The sequence below is a fragment of the Myxocyprinus asiaticus genome, chromosome 39 (assembly GCF_019703515.2).
Source record: "Myxocyprinus asiaticus isolate MX2 ecotype Aquarium Trade chromosome 39, UBuf_Myxa_2, whole genome shotgun sequence".
Lineage (NCBI taxonomy): Eukaryota > Metazoa > Chordata > Actinopteri > Cypriniformes > Catostomidae > Myxocyprinus > Myxocyprinus asiaticus.
In genome coordinates, this window is record NC_059382.1 from 12,733,375 (window position 1) to 12,755,533 (window position 22,159).

Sequence of the window (22,159 nt, forward strand, 5' to 3'; positions counted from 1 at the left end):
ATGACTTTCTTTCCTCCATGGAACATAAAAGATGTTACAATAGGCAGAATGTTCACCTCAGTCACCATTCACATTCATTGCATCTTTTTCCATACAATGAAAGTGAATGGTGAACTAGGGTTACATTCTGCCTTATATCCAGGAGAAAGGAATGTAAAGGTGACAAAATTTAAATTTTTTGGTCAACTATCCCTTTAATATAGAATGTGCAGTCATAGGTGTGCATTTACATTCATTATACAACAGCTTTGAATGACTAATCCAATCAGAATTTAGAGTTGGAACTATCAGTTTTAAAATGAGGTTATGATGCCAAAAGGATAGACATTAATTTCTTATATACTGTATATCTGTAACTTGTCTTCTGATGTGTCAAGTGAGTTCTACATCACTTTTCTGTGTAATCAGGCATTAGTACTGAATTTTTAATACTTTTATCCCTTCCCCCTCTTCTCCCCCATTTCCTCGGAACTGAGTTCTCCTCAAGAATGGTCTTTGATTTTAAAACTGACTCTGTGGTTTCCATATCCTTTACCGCAAATGGCACAAAAAGCCTCTTTTCAGAAGCAGTCAATAAAAACAGAAAACTTCATAAAAGCAAGTTATTTCTTTTAAGCCTCTACTATAGTGCTGACCCTCACCAAAGAAACTTTGACAGGATCAATATCTTCACATAGACTACTTCCCACCAGTCTGTCTCTGCAATGTCAAACTGAATTGATCCAAGTTATGTCTGGCCTAACTTAAGGTGAAGTATATTTATTCTCCTCAACACCACCTCACATTTGTGGCCGAGAGCCAAGGATAAGCCACTAGCGATCAGTCGGCGCGAGCTCGCACTGCACACAGCCAATAACTATTACAGACTAGAGATCTCAGGTGTTTCTAAAGCTGTTTTTGGGGAGAAGAAATGGGGCTGGTGTGAGACTACACTGCCATACAAGCCAAAACGTAGTAACCACAACATTGAAATGGAGACAGATGGCTTCAAAATTTTTGGATTGTCCAGGCAAATGTGGATTATAAAATAGTCTTGCTCCGTTTTCTCTGAATCTGAGCATAATTGAACCACAAGCTGACTGTCATAGGACATATCCGTCTAAGAGACCCAATTTTGGTCATTCCTCAATTTTGACAAAATGTGTAGTTGCCTTTTCATGGCAGTATAGCGATCTAATCTCTGATGAAAACGCCAAATTGCAAACTTTCTATAGAGCACAGCAGAATTCATCCTAATGCTCTATATATATTGTTCTCACATGAACATATTGCATTCCCTCTGGCATTTGCATCAACAATATGACTGATATGTTCGATTGCTTGAAAAAAAATTTTTGTCTTCTGTTTGAAACCTGGCCAGATAATTAGTGCCTCAGCTCACATTGTAATAAGCCATTGTGACAGAATAAGAACAATGGGTCTTTGGGCTGTAGCCGGGTAAAGAGGGACATGCGGTGGCCTGTCGTTCAATGCTGGCAGTGCAACAACTTGAGCATGTGTGTTGGGTCGCATCCCACTTTTTCTTAACAGCATGAGCAGGATGCGTTCCAGTGGAGGCAGGCAGCATAGTAAACACTGACGATTTCGTGTTTTTGCCTTGCTCCCAAACAGCCGATGATGGTTCTCAGATAATAAAATATTCTAGGGGAAACCAGCTCACCCACCCGAGCTTCATCATTAAAAAGTTCTGCCTCAGCAAGACGACAAAGAGGCGTAAAAAACAGATTGCTAGAAAATTCCCAGCCAACGCCTTCACGCACTTTTTCAGTGTTTCGCTCCACTTTCGAATGACTTCTGCAATCGCTCAATCATATTTGTACCGTCCTGTCGGCGAGACGCTGTCGGCATTAGCGCTCAGGAGGCCAAGGCTATGTGGCAGTGAGGGACTTTAATCCGTGATGCCCTGCCACAACTATCAGCCTGCCATTGTCTCGCACTGTCGTGTCCTTCATGATCGATTAGCCTGAGCTATAAAAGAAGGGTTATCGATCAATGACAGTGGAGAGGTGAGAAAAAAGAGGGAGGGAGAAAGAGATGACAGCAGCAGACATGTCCGTTCCCTCAGCCAGTGGAAAAGAGGGATGAGCTCTGGGGAATGAAGCGAAATTGTGTTTTGTGATGTTTATGCTGTTCATCACTGCAAACTGAAGTTCGCAGGCTAGCTAATCTGTTATGTTGCAGCCTCACTGTACGTGGTGTGTGATTGCCAAGGGAATGATTTCTTATGAGATTGTGCTGTTTCCGAGCTCCTTTTTTTGTGTGTCTTGTGTGTATATCTGTGTCAGAAATTAACCAGGACTTGTGTAAAATGCAGCACAAAGAGACAAAAATGCTAGGGATGAGAATCAGCAAGGAGCTGGTCTTACAATATTATATTGACATTAGGTAAAATAGTATTGTGGCAAAATATTGCTTTACATTACTTGATGTTTTACTATATTGCGATTCAAACTGTTTGTGTGTGAAAGGCAGGTATCTGAAAGTCAATTTCAAGGCACATGCCTGAAAGTCTTGGCTACAAAAAAGCTACTGAACATGTTTGCCTTTCTTGCCCTCGAAAAAAATATACAATTCATTGAACGTATGTTGACCTTTTGTGGCAGCTTGCCCCTCGTCAACCCCAATCAACAAAAACAAAATCTAAAACTCTTTTTAAATCTACGTCTGCATTAAACAGCCTATTATATGCTTTTTAGCCAAATTTAAAATGTAAAGCCATTATGAATCACAGAAGGATTAATGAAACAACAAAAAACGGAAAAGGTAACGCACAAAAATACCAAAACATTGTTTTGGCCGGCAAATGTTGTAATCGATAAATTGTATATTTATGTCATTTCAAGTAAAAATACGTTTATTGTAATGACACATTTAAACCTTTGAGTACAAATTTTCATTTATATTATAGTAGTTGACCCTGGTCTTAAAGGTATAGTTAACCCAAGAAATGTAATTCTCTCATCATTTACTCACCCTCATGTCATCCCAGATGTGTATGACTTTCTTTCTTCAGCAGACACAAACAAAGATTTTTAGAAGAATATTTCAGCTCTGTGGGTCAATACAATGCAAGTGAATGGTGATCAGACCTTTTGTAGCTCCAAAAATCACAAAGGAAACATAGAAGTAATCCATATGACTCTAATGGTTACATCCTTATCTTCAGAAGCGATATAACAGGTGTGGGTGAGAAATAGATCAAAATTTACAGTAAGTCCTTTTTTACTCTAAATCTCCACTTTCACTTTCAATTGTACACCGGAAAGTCACATGTGGAACCTGTTTAGTTTCACTTTCACATCTGAAAGTTAAAGTGGAGATTTAGAGCATAAAAGGTTTTAAATTTTGTTCTGTTTTTCACCCACTCCTATTAAATTGCTTCTGGAGTCATATGGATTATTTTCATGTTTCCTTTGTGATTTTTGGAGCTACAAAGGTCTGATCACCATTCATTTGCATTGTATGGCCCTACAGAGCTGAGATCTTCTTAAAATCTTCATTTGTGTTCTGCAGAAGAAAGAAAGTCATACACATCTGGGATGGCATGAGTGTGAATAAATTATAAGAAAACTTTCATTTTTGGGTGAACTATCCCTTTAATGTATGCAGGTGTGATTTAAATATGTTCAATATGAGCTATAACAAAAATACAGTATACTCATATTGATAGTTCAAATTTTACTTTGGAGAATCCACAAAAATTAATTTAAGAGGGTTTTGAAGAAGGTGTTTGAAAACAACGTACAAAACCTCTGCTAGAGAAAACACATTTGTGCAATTGTACAGCATGTTTTATTATGACACAAAAACCCTTGTCGTCTTGATGTTAATTTGAGTTTATAGGCAACAGCCTATCTGAATTATTCGGACTGAATCATTTCAATTAATTAATTCAATTGAAGTATTTTACATAAATGGATTGCACATTGTTTTGATTTTGTAAGAAAAACAATATACCCTCTTAAAATTAAAAACTGCCCTTTAAAATCAATGACAATACAAAATGTTAAAACAACAGGTAATTTCTGACACTAGTGTATATGTGTGTTTTAAGTGAAATACTTATTTATTGGCACAATAGAGGCAAGCTCTGGGCTGTCTAAGCCATTTATCACATACCTGGATTTTCTTCTCCCCCCTCAGGTTATCCAAACATTGTAGCAACGTATGGCCGTGGATACACTGGTTTCGCCCCGAGCTACAGCTACCAGTTCCCTGGTAAGTTCCATCTTGTTAAGCTCTGTATGGTGCTGCTCTCTCCTGCTGCTATGTGGTAATGGCCTCCCTGCTGGCCGCCAAAATCACAAACACCAACATACACCATCCCTTGCTCCCGCCAAAGCCCCATGCTGGAAAACTCTGGTGTGGTGCTTTACACTTAAATACACCATTTACATACTCAAACAGTATACATTTTGATGTACAAACAGACACATTATGCCTGGTTTAGCACCCTGCTGTAGTCCCATATCCACATTCATGTAGCTTTACAGATAACACAGCCATAAAGATGCTTTTAAAACCCACACGAGCTACAAAAGAGCCCATTGGCATCTCATTTTCTCTCTTTTCACTGATATAATTCATACATTTAATTATACAATAAAATTCTGCAAATCAAATCAAAATCTCGACCCAGCAGGGTTTCAGGACATCCTGACAGAGATGAGTTTCTTATTGTCTGGAAAAATCTGAAGCAGCAATGTAGCTTTGTTATTTCACAGTTTAGTTCTTAGATATGGCCTTTGATAACCGATTGGCCCGAACCTATATTGGGACGCGTCAGGTATATCTTATTAGAATATACTACCCACTGTTTTATCTGATGCTACTGAGTGTACTTAAAGGAATAGTTCCCCAAAAAAAGTAACATTTTGTCATAATTTCCCCTGGGATTGTTCCAAAATGTATGACTCTCTTCGTATGACACAAATAGAGATGTGAGAAGGGAGAAGTAGAGAAGGCAGCCTCAGTCACCAATCACTTTTAATGAATAGAAAAAGATGCAACGAATGTGAATGGTGACTGAAGCGAACATCCTGCCTAATATTTCCATTTGTGTGATTGATTTTCATTTTTGGGTGCACTATCCCTTTGAAGTCAAATTAAAATTACATCTGCAGCCCTTTTTACTTTTTAAGTGAAACAGGAAATTCATTGGAAATAGAAATTGTAGGGAGGAACGTGATTTTATCCTTCGAGAATTGACTGGAAAGATGATTTGGTAATGTCAGATCAAAAGGAACATTTTTTTTTTCAGACGTGCAGCAAGTTATTACATTTGATTGATTTCAAAGTCTTTTTTTTTTTATTTATTTTTTTTTATAGATGAATCTTTCACAACAAAGCCTAGAAATGCGTTTTAACAAACAAAGTAGGTTCAATTACAATTTCTTGTTGACTTCATGTTGGAACATGAAAAGTACTTTCATTACTCTACGTATTTCTGATACAATGGTTTTAGCAAAACACCAGTCTAAGAGGCTTTTTACTATTGCATTATTATACAATCTAATAATTATGCAGCAGTAGCATTAAAAGCACCCTACACACTAATAAGGAATTGCAAATGAATGCGTTCTTCATAAATGCGAGACAACAACTCTTCACAATTTGCAAAACGCTGGCATGTTCATGCTGTCTATGCTCAGCTGTACGAATGTAGCTGTATATCATCCTTCATCTCCATCTAATCAGTGTATCTTCAACAGGGGTTGCAACCTTATTTACTGTATGTGCATAAATGTTTCACTTTTGTTCTTTGCTCAAAGGGCCCTAGCTGGCTTCTTCAAATGACTTGGCTGTTAAACATAAAGGTTGCTGTTTGTCACATTGAGAATTCTTAGTTCCCTATCTGTCACTCACTCTACGTTGTGTCGATGTAGTGACACTAGGGGTCACTCTTGGGAGCCCCAAACACCTCTGATCGCTACCCTTCTGCGCAAGGGCGCGATAGAGCCTGTCCCTCCAGCCGAGATGAAGAAAGGGTTCTACAGCCCTTACTTCATCGTACCAAAGAAAGGCGGTGGGTTGCAACCAATCCTGGACCTGCGAGTACTGAACCGGGCTTTGCACAGCCTCCCGTTCAAGATGCTTACGCAAAAGCGCATTCTAGCAAGCGTCCGGCATCAAGATTGGTTCGCGGCAGTAGACCTGAAGGACGCGTACTTCCACGTCTCGGTCTTACCTCGACACAGACCCTTCCTGCGGTTTGCTCATCCGCATCCTCAACTATCTCGACGGCTGGCTGATCCTAGCTCACTCTTGAGAGTTACTGTGCGCACACAGGGACCACGTGCGGAAGCACCTTAGCCAACTGGGGCTTCGGGTCAACTGGGAAAAGAGCAAGCTCTCCCCAGTTCAGAGCATCTCTTTTCTCGGTTTGGAGTTGGACTCAGTCTCGATGACAGCGCGCCTCACGAACGAGCACACACAGTCGGTGCTGAACTGTCTGAAGGCGTTCAAACGGAGAACAGCGGTTCCACGGAAACACTTTCAGAGGCTTCTGGGGCATATGGCAACCTCAGCGGCGGCCACACCGCTCGGGTTGATGCATATGAGACCGCTTCAGCACTGCTTCGGACTCAAGTCCCGAGATGGGCATGACACGCTGTCACGTCAGGTTACCCTCAGGGGAGAGTGGAGACTCCTGATTGTCACTACATCGACACAGCGTCGAGTGAGTGACAGATAGGGAACGTCATGGTTACTTTCGTAAACTCCGTTCCCTGATGGAGGGAATGAGACGTTGTGTCCCTCTTGCCACAACGCTGAACTACCTGCTGAAATGGCCGGGACCTTATCTCGGCTCCTCAGCACAAAACCTGAATGAGTGGTTGCATACCAGCTCCTTTTATACCCGTATGTCCGTGGGAGTGGCATGCAAATTCCACTCGCCAATTCTCATTGGCCTTTTAAAAAAAAGATCAGAGGTGTTTGGGGCTCCCAAGAGTGACCCCTAGTGTCACGACATCGACACAACATCTCGTTCCCTCAATCAGGGAACGGAGATTACGAAAATAACCATGACGTTGTCTTCCCCTTTGATGCTAATGCACAAATCAACCTCAAACAATCCGCGCAGGCATCCCAAACTAAACGTTGAGTGCAGTCAGAATATTCCAGTGGTGACTTAGATAAATAAATGAAGCGGGGGTAATGAATAATGAGGAAGTATAAATTGGCAGACGCTTTAGCAAGAGCTACTGTGACTAAGCCCGGTTAGGGGGATTAAAACATAATTGCGGGCTCACTCTCTTTAGCGAGTAGACTTGGCATAGTGCTATGCCAGTGTTTCCCGATTTTATTTGTCTTATCTACCCCACAGCCCCATCAGTATGGCTCAAGTACCCCTTTATCAACACCAAACAAGAATTGTGTTCCTTTTAGCTCATATTATACTGTATATGATGTAGCATTATCAATAATATTATTAAAATGGCCAATATGATTAAAAGAAATAGACAATTTGAGAGAAAACAGACTCCCCGTGCAGCTTGCTCTCAAACTGAAGCAGTCTGAGAAATAAAAAATATTGTGTAACTGCATTTAGGTCAATATTGGTTTGATTTGCTGAGGTATTTGATGGGATGAAAAAAACATTGTTCTGAAGAAGTGTTAGTGAGACGAGTAAAAAAGCGCTACTGCAGAAATCTAAGGGATCCAAATGCTTATTGTGCCTAAAAAAGTTAGACATATTACAACAAATAGAAATATTGGTGTAAATGTTGGTTGAACTATTTCTTTAACACGTTTAGCTATTTTAAATGGAGAGAAAACTAGAATATTTATGCTGTAAGTGTTGAGCTCAGTAAATTGTGTGGATGACTTCTACATATACACACATATATGTATATATATGTATATATACACTACTGGTCAAAAGTTTTTAAACACTTGACAGAAATGTTTCTCATGATTTTAAAAATGTTTGATCTGAAGGCATATGCTTAAATGTTTGTGTACAAAAATATAATTGTGCCACCATATTAATTTATTTAATTATAAAACAAAAATGTAATTAAAAAAAATTTGGACCAAATAATAAAGAAAAGCAGCCAATAAGTGCCCAACATAGATGGGAACTCCTTCAATACTGTATAAAAAGCATCCCAGGGTGATGCCTCAAGAAGTTGGTTGAGAAAATGTCAAGAGTACATGTCTGCAAATTCTAGGCAAAGGGTGACTACTTTGAAGATGCTAAAATATAACACAGTTTTGATTTATTTTGGATTTTGTTTAGTCACAACATAATTCCCATACTTCCATTTATGTTATTCCATAGTTTTGATGACTTTACTATTATTCTAATATGTGGAGAAAAAAATTATAATAAAGAATGAGTGTTTCAAAACTTTTGACCAGTAGTGTGTGTATGTGTATATATATATGTGTGTGTGTGTGTGTGTGTGTGTGTGTGTGTGTGGTGTGTACTGATCAGCCACAACATTAAAACCACCTGCCTAATATTGTGTAGGTCCCCCTCATGCCACCAAAACAGCGCCAACCTATTCTTCTCACCACAATTGTACAGAGTGATTATCTGAGTTACGTAGACTTTGTCAGTTCGAACCAGTCTGGCCATTCTTTGTTAAACTCTGTCATCTACAAGGCATTTCCGACATGTTTTTTGTTTTTGGGTGCGTGAAAACCCCAGGAGATCAGCAGTTACAGAAATACTCAAACCAGCCTGTCTGGCACCAACAGTCATCCATGTGCTTATCTAATCAGCCAATTGTGTGGCAGGCTGATCTCCTGGGATTTTCACACACAACAGTGTTTAGAATTTACTCAGAATGGTGCCAAAAACAAAAAACATCCAGTGAGCGGCAGTTCTATGGACGGAAATGCCTTGTTGATGAGAGAGGTCAACAGAGAATGGCCAGACTGGTTCGAAATGACGAAGTCTATGGTAATTCAGATAACCGCTCTGTACAATTGTGGAGAGAAGAATATGCTGGTTTGCGCTGTTTTTGGTGGTACGAGGGGGACCTACACAATATTAGGCAGGTGGTAATGTTGTGTCTGATCGGTGTGTGTGTGTGTGTGTGTGTATATATATGTTTATATATATATATATATATATATATATATATATATATATATATATATATATATATATATATATATATACACACACACACACACACACACACACACACATGTACATATGCACATATGTATGTGTGTATATGTAGATGTCATCCACACAATTTACTGAGCTCAACACATACAGCGTAAATATTCTTGTTTTCTCTCCATTTAAAATAACTGAACATGTTAAAGAAATAGTTCATCCAAAAATGAAAATTCTATCATTATTTACTCACCCTTATGCCATTCCAAACCCATTTGACATTCTTTCTTCTGTGGCATTTCTTCTTATTACACAAGATAATTTTTGTTTTTTTGTTTTGTTATTTTAGTCTTTTGACAGCCCTAATACTATTATTTATTTGCAGTCACAATTTCTGTTTTTATAGGTTTAACCAAACAAAATAAAAACGTTCCCAAGTATCCCTTTGAGTACATGTATGGGAATCACTACTTGCATCAGTTCTGAGCCTAGCAACATATTGGAGTTACCTCAGAAATGTATGTGTAGGCCCATATCTAAACACCAACTCCCACCTGACACTATGAATAACCATACAAATAAACACATACAGGTCCACCCATGCCAAACGTCTCATAACGCGAGCTGAAAAGCAATCGAGTGTATCGAATGCATATTTTTAGTGATATTGACCCTGAATATGGAGCTGAAGGACTTGCTGGCATATGAGTCACTGGCAAATAGGCTCGCAAACCGCTCAACTAAAACTACAGTTTTAATGCAAAAAGGGGACTTTTTCTCTTCTTTCATATAATCCCCTGGCTTTTCTTGTAAAATGATCTACCAGATGCCACTCAGAAAGTGTCCCCTCACTCCATTTCAGATGTTGTCAATGACCTTGGTGTTGAACGTATAGGGTGAAAAACTTTTTCCAGACTGCTTGTTGCAGCACCTGGGATTTACTATAAGCTCAGCTGCAGCGAAGGTTAAAAATTGACTGTTGAAAAGAGAGAAGGTATTTTTTTTCAAAGCACTTCTTGTAATCTGCACAGGTGACTGGATTTGTAATGGGTCACAGGGGATGGTGTGCGTGTTTTTGTGATGTGTGCATGCAAGCAATATATGCAAGTTACTATGCTTCGGTTTAGATTTTTAATGAAAACAAGAATGATTAATTGCATATCAAAGTCACAAGCCCACAGTACAATGGTGGAATGGATTATATATCTGTGTTTTTAATCAATATACAGCGTACATACCAGACTAAGTCTTCCTCTGGGAACATCTTTGATCATAGATGGATTTAGTGTTTTCACTGCCCCAAAGACATACAGACATAAACAACCAATGGTGCTGTTGGAGCAAGTGTTGGTGCTATTGTCATTTTCATACTAACATGTCCTCTGGTAGATAAGATAAGGAGAAGCTGACAGGATCAGGCCACCTTCACTGTTATCTCCCCCTTCGCCAGGACACACACACACACACACACACACACACACAAACACACACACACATTGTTCTTCTCTCATTTTTATGAGATACAGAAGGGTGTTTCAGAGGCTGTAAATCCAAGGCAAGCATATCCAAAGACCCATAGGCAAGCTCAGTGGCTCTCCACCAGTCCTGTAGATCCAACAGGCTTTCCCCAAACTATGGGAGAAGATCTTTTCATTTTGGTGCAAGTCTATAGATTAAGGTTATTAGAGGTGTAGCAAAGGAAAAATGTGACAAAGATCATTTTAGTGTGAACACTTGGAATTGAGAACCTTTTCTTATTCAGAACCTATTCCATAATAATAATAATAATAATAATAATAATAATAATAATACTGCTAGTGTTTCCCAAAACTGAATCTACATTACCACTAGAGTGCCATAATTTCTTTGGTAAAGAAGCTTTAGCTTAGCTTGGAGTCTGAATTGAATGTGATAAATGGCTCTTATGAACCGGTTCTTAGTCAGTATAAAACGACTGATTATCAGTATAAATCAGTATAAAACGACTCACTCACTCCCTCTCTCACTCAGTTAGTTGGCAGTGATTCTGAATTAACTAACTGACTCACTGAAGCACAATTCATTATTTTCTGTTATTTTCTGACTCAAAATTTACGATTATATTGCAAGATTTGTTACTAGTTGTTCATATGACAACAAGTAGTTACAAATACACAAATAAAAAGAATAGATTTTGATTTAATAAATTATATTAGAGGTTTTGCCGATTAATATGTGCCGATAGCGACTTTTTTCCCGTTATCGGCAGACATTTATGCCCATAGTTTGTTGAAAATCTTCTTAGATAGAAAACACATTCAATAAATCGATCTATAGGCCAATTTATCGGTTATCTGCCTTTTTTTTTTTGTTTTTTGTTTTTTGGAAACCGCAAGTACTGTATGTTGAACGTTTTCAAATACAATACAGACAATAAATAAAATTTTTTTAAAAAACATGGGTATCAAAAGACAAAAATCATTCATCTGTTAAGGTTATTAGCCTTAGTTCAGCCACCACCTTAGCTGTCGGTATCGCAAAATCCAATATTAGTCTACCACTAAATGATACTTAAAAAAATATGTTAGTGTTATTTTTTGTTTATATGAACAAAATATAGCAAATGGTATAATATAGTATAATATAATCCAGTGGCATAATATCCACCTTTTTCCTGTGTCCCGTGATGCTTAGTGCGATATGTAGGTATTACTTCCGTTGTCAAGTAAACACAGTTGTTGTTGTGACATACGTCCATTCATTCTTTGGTTGCGGTTTTGGGATTTCGAGGAGAGGGTGTCTGATTTCCTGATGACATACATCAATCACTATATCAGTGTGTTACTGATCGATAATAAACGGCAAAATATTCATAAAAGACAAAGAAAGTGTGAACAAAACCTGTGCACTGTTTCTCCCAGATGTGATTGGAACCTATATTACCTCTGTTAGTTCAGTTTTAGATGTCTGTGCTTGTCATCTTGTCACCCTGCATGTTGATATCAGACACACTGAAGAAGAGGCATGAAGTTCTTGTTCTTGGGTATTTAATCGTGTTTTCAAGTTGTCAGATCGGACGGCTATATCCTTTTAAATCCGCACGTAAGTTTAAACTTTTGTTCGGCACAGAGTTTGATTGACTGGTAAGAGGTGGTGCTTCACTGCCGCCCGGGACGCATTAGGACGGAATTTACACCTCAAATGCGTTGTGGCCACATGTGTATTTGAATACCTCTGTATGTGTTTTTTGTGATCCGATCACAAAATTTTGCACCATGTTTACAACTATATTTAGCGCTGACCATCTGCAATCGGATCATCCGAAACTCATCCTAATACCATTCGTAAACAGGGTCTAAAATGACTGCAGCCGAAGCTAGCGAATGCTATAGAACGACTTCCAACAGAAGTCGTACCCACATACATGTCCCCAGTAAAACCCCCAAGAAAAAGTTGGATTGAGTCAATTATTTGGTGCTTCCTCAAAAGTACTAGGAATCCTTAATGGATTCATTAAAAAAAAAAAAAAAAAAAAGGAATGGTTAAGTTAATTAGAATCAGGACCAGAATCGCTAAAGTATAATTAACACCAAATTGAAAATGATGTCATCATTTATTCACTGTCATATTGTTCCAAATCTGTTTGAATTTCTTTCTTCTGTGAAATACAAAGAATGTTAGAGGCAGAATGTTAGCCAGTCACCCATTTTTTTTCCCCCATACAATGAAAGTGAGTGATGACTGAGGCTGAGGCTATGTCTTAGGGGTCCTAAAGGAATTGGAACAACATGAGGATGAGTAAATGATGACAGAATTTTCATTCTGGGTGAACTATCCCTTTAAATTCCTTATGATTCCCATCCCTAATGAACACCTTCATCCATCAAGACACCTGTGTTTCTTTGTTGTCATTTGTGTTTTGTTTTTGGAAAATATGTGCCTTTATTTCCCACAATCCTTTGTTTGATCTCATCCCACATTAAGCGGTTACCGCACTCTGTTTTCCCAGCAGCGAATCATCTCTTCTCATCTCTGTTCCGCCATGATTTCTGGCATTTGATGTGGCTGTTGCTGATTAGAGCTGAATGATTTTCCATTGTCAAGGTCACCGCTCCTCTCGGCCCAGTCGGAACGAACGATATTTTAGAACACCATCCCTTCGCTCTCACTCCTCCATTTATCCCTCTCTTCTCCTTAGGAGAAAGAAGAGGGAGGGCTGGAATTGATGCTTCACTTTTGATTAGGGCCCAATCAGTTATGCAAACACACAGGCTGTCAGGGACTGGGGCCCTTCTCCATTCTCCAGCACATGACCCTCCACCAGCCCATCGTACAGAACACGACCGGCCTCGCAGGATATTGGAGTGCAAACAAACAAAGATGCTGCTCTGCCTGACCGGAGATGCTGTTTATGTGGGAGGAGAGAGAGGAGGGGAAATTGGGAGATGACAGAAAAAGGGAGAGAGTGACACTCACTGAGAGGAGGTATCATATAAGTAGGGTTGGGAACCAAGAACTGGTTCTTATTCTGAGCAGGTTTCATTTTTTACTTTCAGTCATTAAGAGTTCTTGAACATGCGCTTGTAAAGTACTAAAAATGCTCGAACAGTGTTTCCTGTGCTACTATTCAGAGGCTGTTACTGAATCTACTGCGCTTGTAGTCCAATTCTCAAACTAATTACTAAGTGAATCAAAAACACAGATGAATCTTTAAGAGCAGTTACTGAATTAAGGCCCCGGCACACTTCATACAAATTCGAAGAATGAATGGGTGTGATGTAATTATGACAAAATCTGGCCAAAACTAAGGTGTTTTTGAGTAAGTTTCGATGGCTTGTATCATCTCGCCAGTGTGAACTGTCAGGAAAACTTCGTAACGACACCTTACTACCATTGGTCCACGTCACTGGTAGGTGTGACCTGGAGCTCAGTCAACATGAACACACAGGCGTGCAGTCATTAGCGAGCTGGTGCAAACTTATATCTGTACGATTGTTCGTGTAGAGACATTTTCCAAGAACATGTCATGCCATTTGTTTTTATCAAATCTATTCAGATACTCTTAAGTGCCCATTCACTCTGTTGTTTATATACTGCTACACTCATTTGCCGTCTGCAGACAAAAGCCATTCACACATCTGCCCAAAGTAAGAAATGCCTCTCTTATCATTATTCTTGTCTTTATTATGCCTATGAACACTTTTTTATACATCCATCTTTGCCATAATATCAGTGTCATCATAAATTACAATAACAGAGTGTATCCGGCACATATTATGGCCACTTATAGCGTGTTAGCGCATTAGCGCCATTAATGCTGAATGTAAACATTATAAATTACTCATTATCTACTGCATGTATATTATTTAAATCATCAGCAAGTAGTAAAACTCGATTCTCACTTTTACTTATCTAGTCAATTCTACTCATAGACTGAGGCATTAATTGATAACACATTTAGTGTCACATTACTTAAGGTTTTACATGTAGTCTTGTGCATCCTCTTATTTAAATGCCCCTTACGCCTCCCACAGCAGCGCAGTAGGTGTCTGAATGTTTGCAAACATTATACCCTTGCTCAGCTGTTTCGAACTTATTTTTGTTGAAGAACGAAGAAGACCTTCTCTGTGAGGATGCCAGGGCCTTAAATCTGACTCGCTTACTGAACTACAAGTTTTTAATTCTGTATTGTCTGACTCGAAATGAACCAATAATTGTTCTAATGAGCAAGAAAACTCCGCCTGTCAGCCATTGGTTGGAAAAGAGATAGTCACATCCCAATCTCACACCATTGGTTGAGCCAATGACTATGTTTACATGGACACCGGAAATCGGTTAATTGCGAGAAAACAGCATCTGTGTTTACATGCGCAGTATAAGTGCCGTACTCTTTACTCCCGTGTACATGCGGCTCGGTCAGTAAGCAGCTTTCTCCACAGCAACGTAATTTTCCCGCAACACTTGTGTAAATAACAAACATGGGATCCGAGTAAGACTTTACTATTTTATTCTCCGTTGCTTCGCTTTATTTCCAGATATTCCAGAGTTGTTGCTGTGTTTGTTTCCTTTGCTTTCCATCACGACATGCAGCTGAATTGCACTGAAAAAATGGGGTTTCCATCTCACGTAAAACTCTTTCCCCAAAGTACAGGCACATATATGCGAACGTGAGAAACAGTAGATATTTTACATTGGTGTGTATAAATGGGTATAATTGATGGTGTATGTGATTTTCCCACTGTACTCCCAGAAATGTGTTGACTTGTTGGGCTCCACTCTATGACATTTGTTATCCCAGTCTGTTCCATGCACGCGCACTCTTCAGACTCCTACCAGAATGCTGCTTATGCGTTTACATGACCACATTAAGCTGTGTTCTCCGAGAGAAACCAAGGTGTGTTAAACCACTTCCTCTTAATCCCTTAAACGGCATAAGGAAATCAGCATTCTTGTTTACATGATGTTTACATGACGTTACTTTCTGCAAAACCCTGGAATAAACCTTTTTCTTAAGTGCATGTAAACCTGGTCAATCTGGTTGGGATGCTCAAGCAAACAGAAGAATATTTTTATAGTGTCACAGTGTTTGCACTTTTGAAATCAATTTACAAATGACTTACTTACAGTTGTCTTTGCATGTTAGGATAGGAGAAAGTGTTTTAACTATGAAGAAATTGCACACTTCACCTTTAAATTCCTCTCGATTCCCATCCCTAGATAAGAGTCCTGCCCTGCTGAGCTTGACAGCGCCAGCAGACTTCAGGAGAGTAGCACAATTTCTTCTATTTGACCCATTGTGAGGAGAGGATGATGAAAGAAAGAGAGAGAGGGAGCAGATGAATAGGCAACAGAGAAGTCTCCTGCAGCTGTGCTACCTCATTCAGCTCTTCACCCAAATTAGCTCTAATTGAAAAGGCTGCTTATTAACTCAGTAGGCATGAGGCAAACACATTCACTACGTCACATGCTTAAAACAGGGGCTGCTGAGTTGGACACACACTCGCCACACACACCAACACACTCATTGCTCTTACAGCCTGTCTACAACGGACACAAGTGGTGTGTTACCACGCATCAAAAGTAAATCTATCCCATTATAATAGTTGTAGTTGAACGGTAGCATTGCGTTTACTTTCTGACACAGTCTAGATTTAATCTAGCCAATTTATTTTTACTTCCATCTCAAATAAAGGCCACATCCACACTAATACTTTTCATTTAAAAACACATAGATTTCGATTGATTTGATGTTTAAGCCTCTCATCTACACTGGAAATAACTTGTCCTCCACAGAAAACAAAGACTACGCCCACTAGTACGTTTTAGTTTAAAAAAAAAACATTTAGTTTCGAAAAACGCTCTCCATTATCGCAGACTATGGAGAATGATGACATTAAGAATATGAAAACTGAGTTTTCAAACAAAAACGGTTTAGTATAGATGTGGCCAAAGACTTAGGAAAACTCTCTCTAGTACCATATACTTTGGAAAATGATGAAATCAGGAATCTGAAAACAGACTTTTCAAATGAAAACAGATTAGTGTGGATGTGACAAATTATTTTAAAACCAAATATCAAAAGTGGATGTTTTTCCAATTAATTTTATTCAGTATATTTTTAAATAACTTCTGACACAAGCCAGCTTGTGGTATTTTTGGTTTTTGGTCTATCAGTTTGTCATCATTTGCTTCTAACACAGTTGTGGCAATAGTAACATTATAATATGGATTTTTCATTAAACTTAATTAGTTTTCAAGTTATTCACCCATTTAAATCATTGCTTTAGCTCACAGCTGATTGCTCCGTGTTAGTGAACATTCTGAGATGACGTGCAGCTTCGATGCTTTCAGTGTAGACAGACATAAGCCGTTGCATTGCGTCTTGGATTGTGTCTTGTGTAGGCAGGTTGTTAATACAGATCCTGACACTTATTTATGGTGAATTCTTGAATGGTATAGGTTGTGCCAGACAGATGTTGTGTGTGTTTACAGAATAGATGGCGTGAAGGGTGGCAGAGGTCATTGCGGAGGTCGTCTCATAGCGATAGATTAGACAGCCTGTCTCCTGCGGCCTTCCTGCTGTAATCACACTGATGACTCATCTGCAGTTCCCCACAGTCAGGCTGAAGCCCTGTCATATCCCAGGCTGCACTGCAGAGGAGTTTTAACCAGTACGGGTTTAATTATCAGCTTGTATCAGATCTACAACTTACACTCTGTTCTGAATGGAGCATCTCTTTTTCCTTGGGTTTCTTGTTGACTGAGGTCTTGGCTCAGTGCTTGCATAGTGAACACTGTATTCCTCATACCTGCCTTTTTTCTTCACTCTTTCTTGTAATTAATTGAGCTCCAACCACTTACAAACTCAATTCAGACTTTGTTTTGTTGATAAATTTAGTCTTTGATGTATTTTTTTTAATATTAATATCTGATGTAAACATGCATTAGCTGGGCGTCTTTAACCGTTTCAGCCTGTCTTGCTGTTTTTTCTGCATCTGGTGCCATGAACGAAGAAGCATTTTAACATAGCATGTCAAGTAAAAAAAAAAAAACGTCAACTGAGACACCTGCATTTTGTTTCATTTCTTACACTGCATCTCTCTCTTTTGTACCACAGGAACGGGCCCTTAGGATGTTCTGCATTATTTTATAAACTTTGCACTTTTAAGAAATTTTACATTTGAAGTTTAAAAATCTCCAGTTGACTTGCAGTGTTAGGGACCATTCACACAATGCATTTTTGCATCTGTCTGCTCTGTTTTTCTATATAAGCATGTGCTAGATGGACATCTTTGGGCGTTGTGACATGTCTTGCCTATTTTTCAGCATTTTGTGCCATTAGCGAAGCATTTTTAAGACCCATGTTAAGTTTAAAGAACTTCCATCTCGAGACACCTGCATTCAGTTCTATCCATTATGCTGTGTTTTTTTGTGTGAATGGCCCCTTAGAGTGTTCTGAATTTCAAAATCAAATTGTCTGCGATGACATCATAATGGCCTGCCTGCTTCAGCCACTAATTTCAGCTGGGTCCCCTTCTCACTGTGTCCAATTCCTCTGGCATTCTTCTACATTTCTAGATTGTTTTACCGTAAACTATAGCACTGCTCTTTTACATGCTTGCAAGCACTGGTGTATGCTACAGTAAATGCAAATCCGGTGTGATATTACCTTTTTTTATGGCCCAAAATGGTCACAATATCAAGGCCTTGAAAATGCATACTACTAGTTACATTACAGTAATACACAATTACATTAGCATCAGCCCCCTGCCATTTCTGCTTGTCGTGCTAACTACACATCTGCCCCTTCTTTCATAGTCCACATTGAGGAGCCCATTGCCCTCAGATGTGCTTAAAAATCTGGCCTGATGAGTGGTGACTTTGTCTGACCCCCTGGGTTAATCCCTGTGCCCCTCTGCCAGGGACATAGTATTTGTCTGCCTGGTAATTGCCCTCATCAAGGAGGCGGCAGACTGCAAAGTAGGGCATCAGGCTGCCAGTGGAGGAGACCTGTCCCTGGGCTGCGGTCTCATTATATGTGCTCATGCTGATGGCAGTGAATGGACCTGGATCCAGGGGGCCAGGAAGCCGCGGGGGAGCCGTATGAAGTCTCGCTGATGTCTAGGCAGGTTCTGACATTAGCAGATCGGCCAGACCCGGATCTTTCAACCTTCTGATGCCCTGATCTTCAGAAATGCGGCAAAGTTCACAATTGTTAGACCGACAACCTCAGGCGCCCCATATGTTGTATCCCATAAAACCTCTTGGTCTTCCTCCTCATCTGGAGTTTGAACTTTGGATCTTGATTAAAGACCCTGTTTGATTATATTATATTATATTATATTATATTATATTATATTATATTACTCTCTCTGGACATACAGTAACTACAAAAAGTATTTGGAGACTTAAGCAACACTTATGTCATTGCATTACAATCCAATTATCAAACCAAGTGGCATCTGCAAATAAAGGATGACCTTTTCTTAGAACTGATTTTACGTTTCTCAGCTGTTTTTTTCAATTACTTTTAATCAATTGTCCCCAATGTTATGTTAGTGAATGTATAAAGTCCATTCCCCTCAATTTCACTCAGGTGTCCAAGCGGAGTAACAACAGGTGTAGTTCAGGACATTGACTTTGCACATGTTCCAATAACAGTTCAGCCAATCAGAAAGTGTTGAAATACTTTTGTCTTTGTTTGGAACAGTAAATCTAATGAAGCGTCATTTAAAACCTAACAAAACTTAATTTTGTGAATAGTTTTCAAGAAAAGTGTGCTTGTGCTATCTTTTTGTTTTAAAATGCCACTTTGTTGGATATTTTGTCTTAAGTGTCCCAATACTTTTTGGAACCACTGTACATCAGTGCGACATTCACAGGTGGTAACTTAACCTCTGCATTCCTTGTTGTATTCTTTGGTAAGAGCTTACTTTTCCTAAGCTAAAGCCTACCAGTAATATTTATGCCACAGTGTTAGGCTATTCTTGTATTCTTTTTTTTATTTATTTTTTGGCACCAGAACTGACATTTTTCTTTTCTGCTCATTACCACTTTGAAAAATGTCTCTTTATCGAGTGGTTGTAGGTTTTATTGCTGTACATAAAGCACTCTTAAGGAGATGCCGTCTGCTTGAACTGAATCCCCAGCCCAGTTGCTTTTCCCCTGGGTACAGTTTAATATGTCTTCCCCTAACACATCCATCCCCATCCTCCCACTCTGAGCACTTTGCTTTGTGTGGATTAGGCATGATATGTAAATAATTCAAAACGTAAACCAGTTGAGATGACTGTCGTATGCAGAGGTTAGATAACTAGCTGAGTTTTAAAGTGCTGAATTTGACATGACTTGCGCAAGGTTTATATACGCTTAGCTCTTGTTCTATCCTTTGCCAATTTAATGTGGTTTTGTTTCACAACTTTTGTTGTATGTAGTACCCAGTAGGGGTGGGTGGTATAGCTAAAAAAAATAAAAAAAAATGTATCTATGTGTATGTGTACGGTATATATATATATTGTATATATATATACAATATGTATTTGCTTTAAAATTGCTTACAAAGAATTTTATTTTTTTTAAATCAGAGGAAAAATAATATCAACCAAACATCCACTGTAGCTAGATTTAAAATGTTTGCTTCAAAATAACAATATTACAATTTTAAGTAAGGTTTTAAATAACAACATGTTTAATATAACAACTACAGTAAAAATCTAGTTCAATCAAGTCATGATGTTGGTATTGAAGGAAGAATGGTATTTAGTCATTTTTATTTATATGCACCAATATTACAATACATCGTTTTATACATACAATATATACATGTACTGTAATACACATATAAATTCATATATTTTTACTAAATCATATTAATATTTGAAAAATACCTCGCAGAATTTGGAATCAGATAATTGAAATAGACAGTTTGAAATCATTCACGGCAATGAATTGAACTCTTAATGCTCTTTATGAAACTGATTGGCCCAATGAAAGCACATTTAAATAATATATTATTACATAGATATTCACAGTGTTGCTTAATGCTATATCAGCAGCAAAATCATTGCAAATATAGCTTGGATGTTTGTTATATTTTCCAGCCTTAGTACCCTGCCACGTGGCTGTTATTGTGGCACTCTACCAAAAGCCCTCCTGGCCTGTTTTATACAGGCCTGAGATGATGGATGCACTAGAGAAATCTGGTCATGCTTTCTGCCTTCAGAAATTGCTCTATAAGATGCACTATTAGTCAGACACCACTTCACACATTGTATGTGATGCTCCCTGTGGCCGTTCATACATTCTAATATTTTTCCCTTTAATGTATGTTTAAGATCAATAAAAGTATTGCTTGGGTATTTAACCTTTGATCACAATTCTGAAGATGGTTACAAAGGTAATCGAAGATTGCCTTTTTTTGGTCAAGGGAAATATTTATGAAGACATGTGTGACATTATCCGAGCTCTGTTTCCTCTGTATTAGACATTTGTGCTTGTGAATTGTGATTCAAATGCAGTTTGAAGCATCTTACTAAAGATTTGGCACCACAAATTGGGGAATAACTTGTTTATTATTAGTAATTTCATAATAACAATAATAATAAATAAAAAAAAACTTTTAACTAGAAAAATATAGATTTTTATATTTTCTGTAGAAAATGCGAGTGCCAATTTTCCCTGCAAAACTCTATGCAAGGATGTTTTGGGTGGTTGCTAGGGTGTTGCAGATGTTCAGAGTGGTTTTATAGTGTTGCTATGGAGTAATGGATAGGGTGTTCTATGTGGTTCCTTCGTGCTTACTGGTCAAAAGACCACCCTTAAGTCTATATTATATTCTGGTTTATAGATATAACTCAGGTCCCTCCTTCAATATTTGACTATCCACCAGCCAAGTTTTATTATCCACCATCCAAAAATCGTGAAATAAATTTGGTCTCTTAGACAAGCAATAGCACTCCTTTCTTTTCCTCAAATCAAGTGGCATCTGCAAATCCGTTCCCCTCAAGTTCACACAGGTGTCCACGCAGAGTAACAACAGGTGTAGTTCAGGACATTGACTTTGCACATGTTCCACTAACAGTTGCCAATCAGAAAGTGTTGAAATACTTTTGTCTTCGTTTGGAACAGTAAATCTAATGAAGTGTCATTTAAAACCTAACAAAGCTTCATTTTGTGAATAGTTTTGCTAGAAAAGTGTGCTTGTGCTAACTTTTTGTTTTAAAATGCCACTTTGTTGGATATTTTGTCTTAAGGGTCCAAATATTTTGGACACTTTGCACAAGTCCCACTAACAGTTGCCATTCAGAAAGTGTTCAAATACTTATATAACTCCTGCCTGTTTTATTATCCACCAGCCAAAAATCGTGAAATAAGTTTGAACACTTAGACAAGTTATAGCACTCCTTTCCTCAACAAGCCACACAATTTGAGGCATCATAAGGTATCATGTCTATAGCAGAAACATGCATGAGTTATGTGCTGATGTTTAAGGCCAGAAACATACATTACGCAATTACCCAATGTGCAGTCATGTTTAACATGTTTTTGCATTACTGTAGTGGTAACAAACCTCAGTACTCAAGGGGCAAGAGTTACATTCAAAAG

At 38.5% G+C, this 22,159-nt stretch overlaps 1 protein-coding gene across 14 annotated transcripts in view; it reads left to right on the plus strand.

Annotated features, from left to right (window-relative positions):
• LOC127430227 (RNA-binding protein Musashi homolog 2-like) overlaps positions 1 to 22,159 on the plus strand; it is a 405,789-nt gene that overhangs the window by 332,163 nt on the left and 51,467 nt on the right. For all 14 annotated transcript variants that reach the window (XM_051679847.1, XM_051679846.1, XM_051679845.1 and 11 more), the window contains exon 10: positions 4,144 to 4,218. In XM_051679847.1, the coding sequence (XP_051535807.1) occupies positions 4,144 to 4,218 (75 nt within the window). The remainder of the gene's footprint in view (positions 1 to 4,143; positions 4,219 to 22,159) is intronic.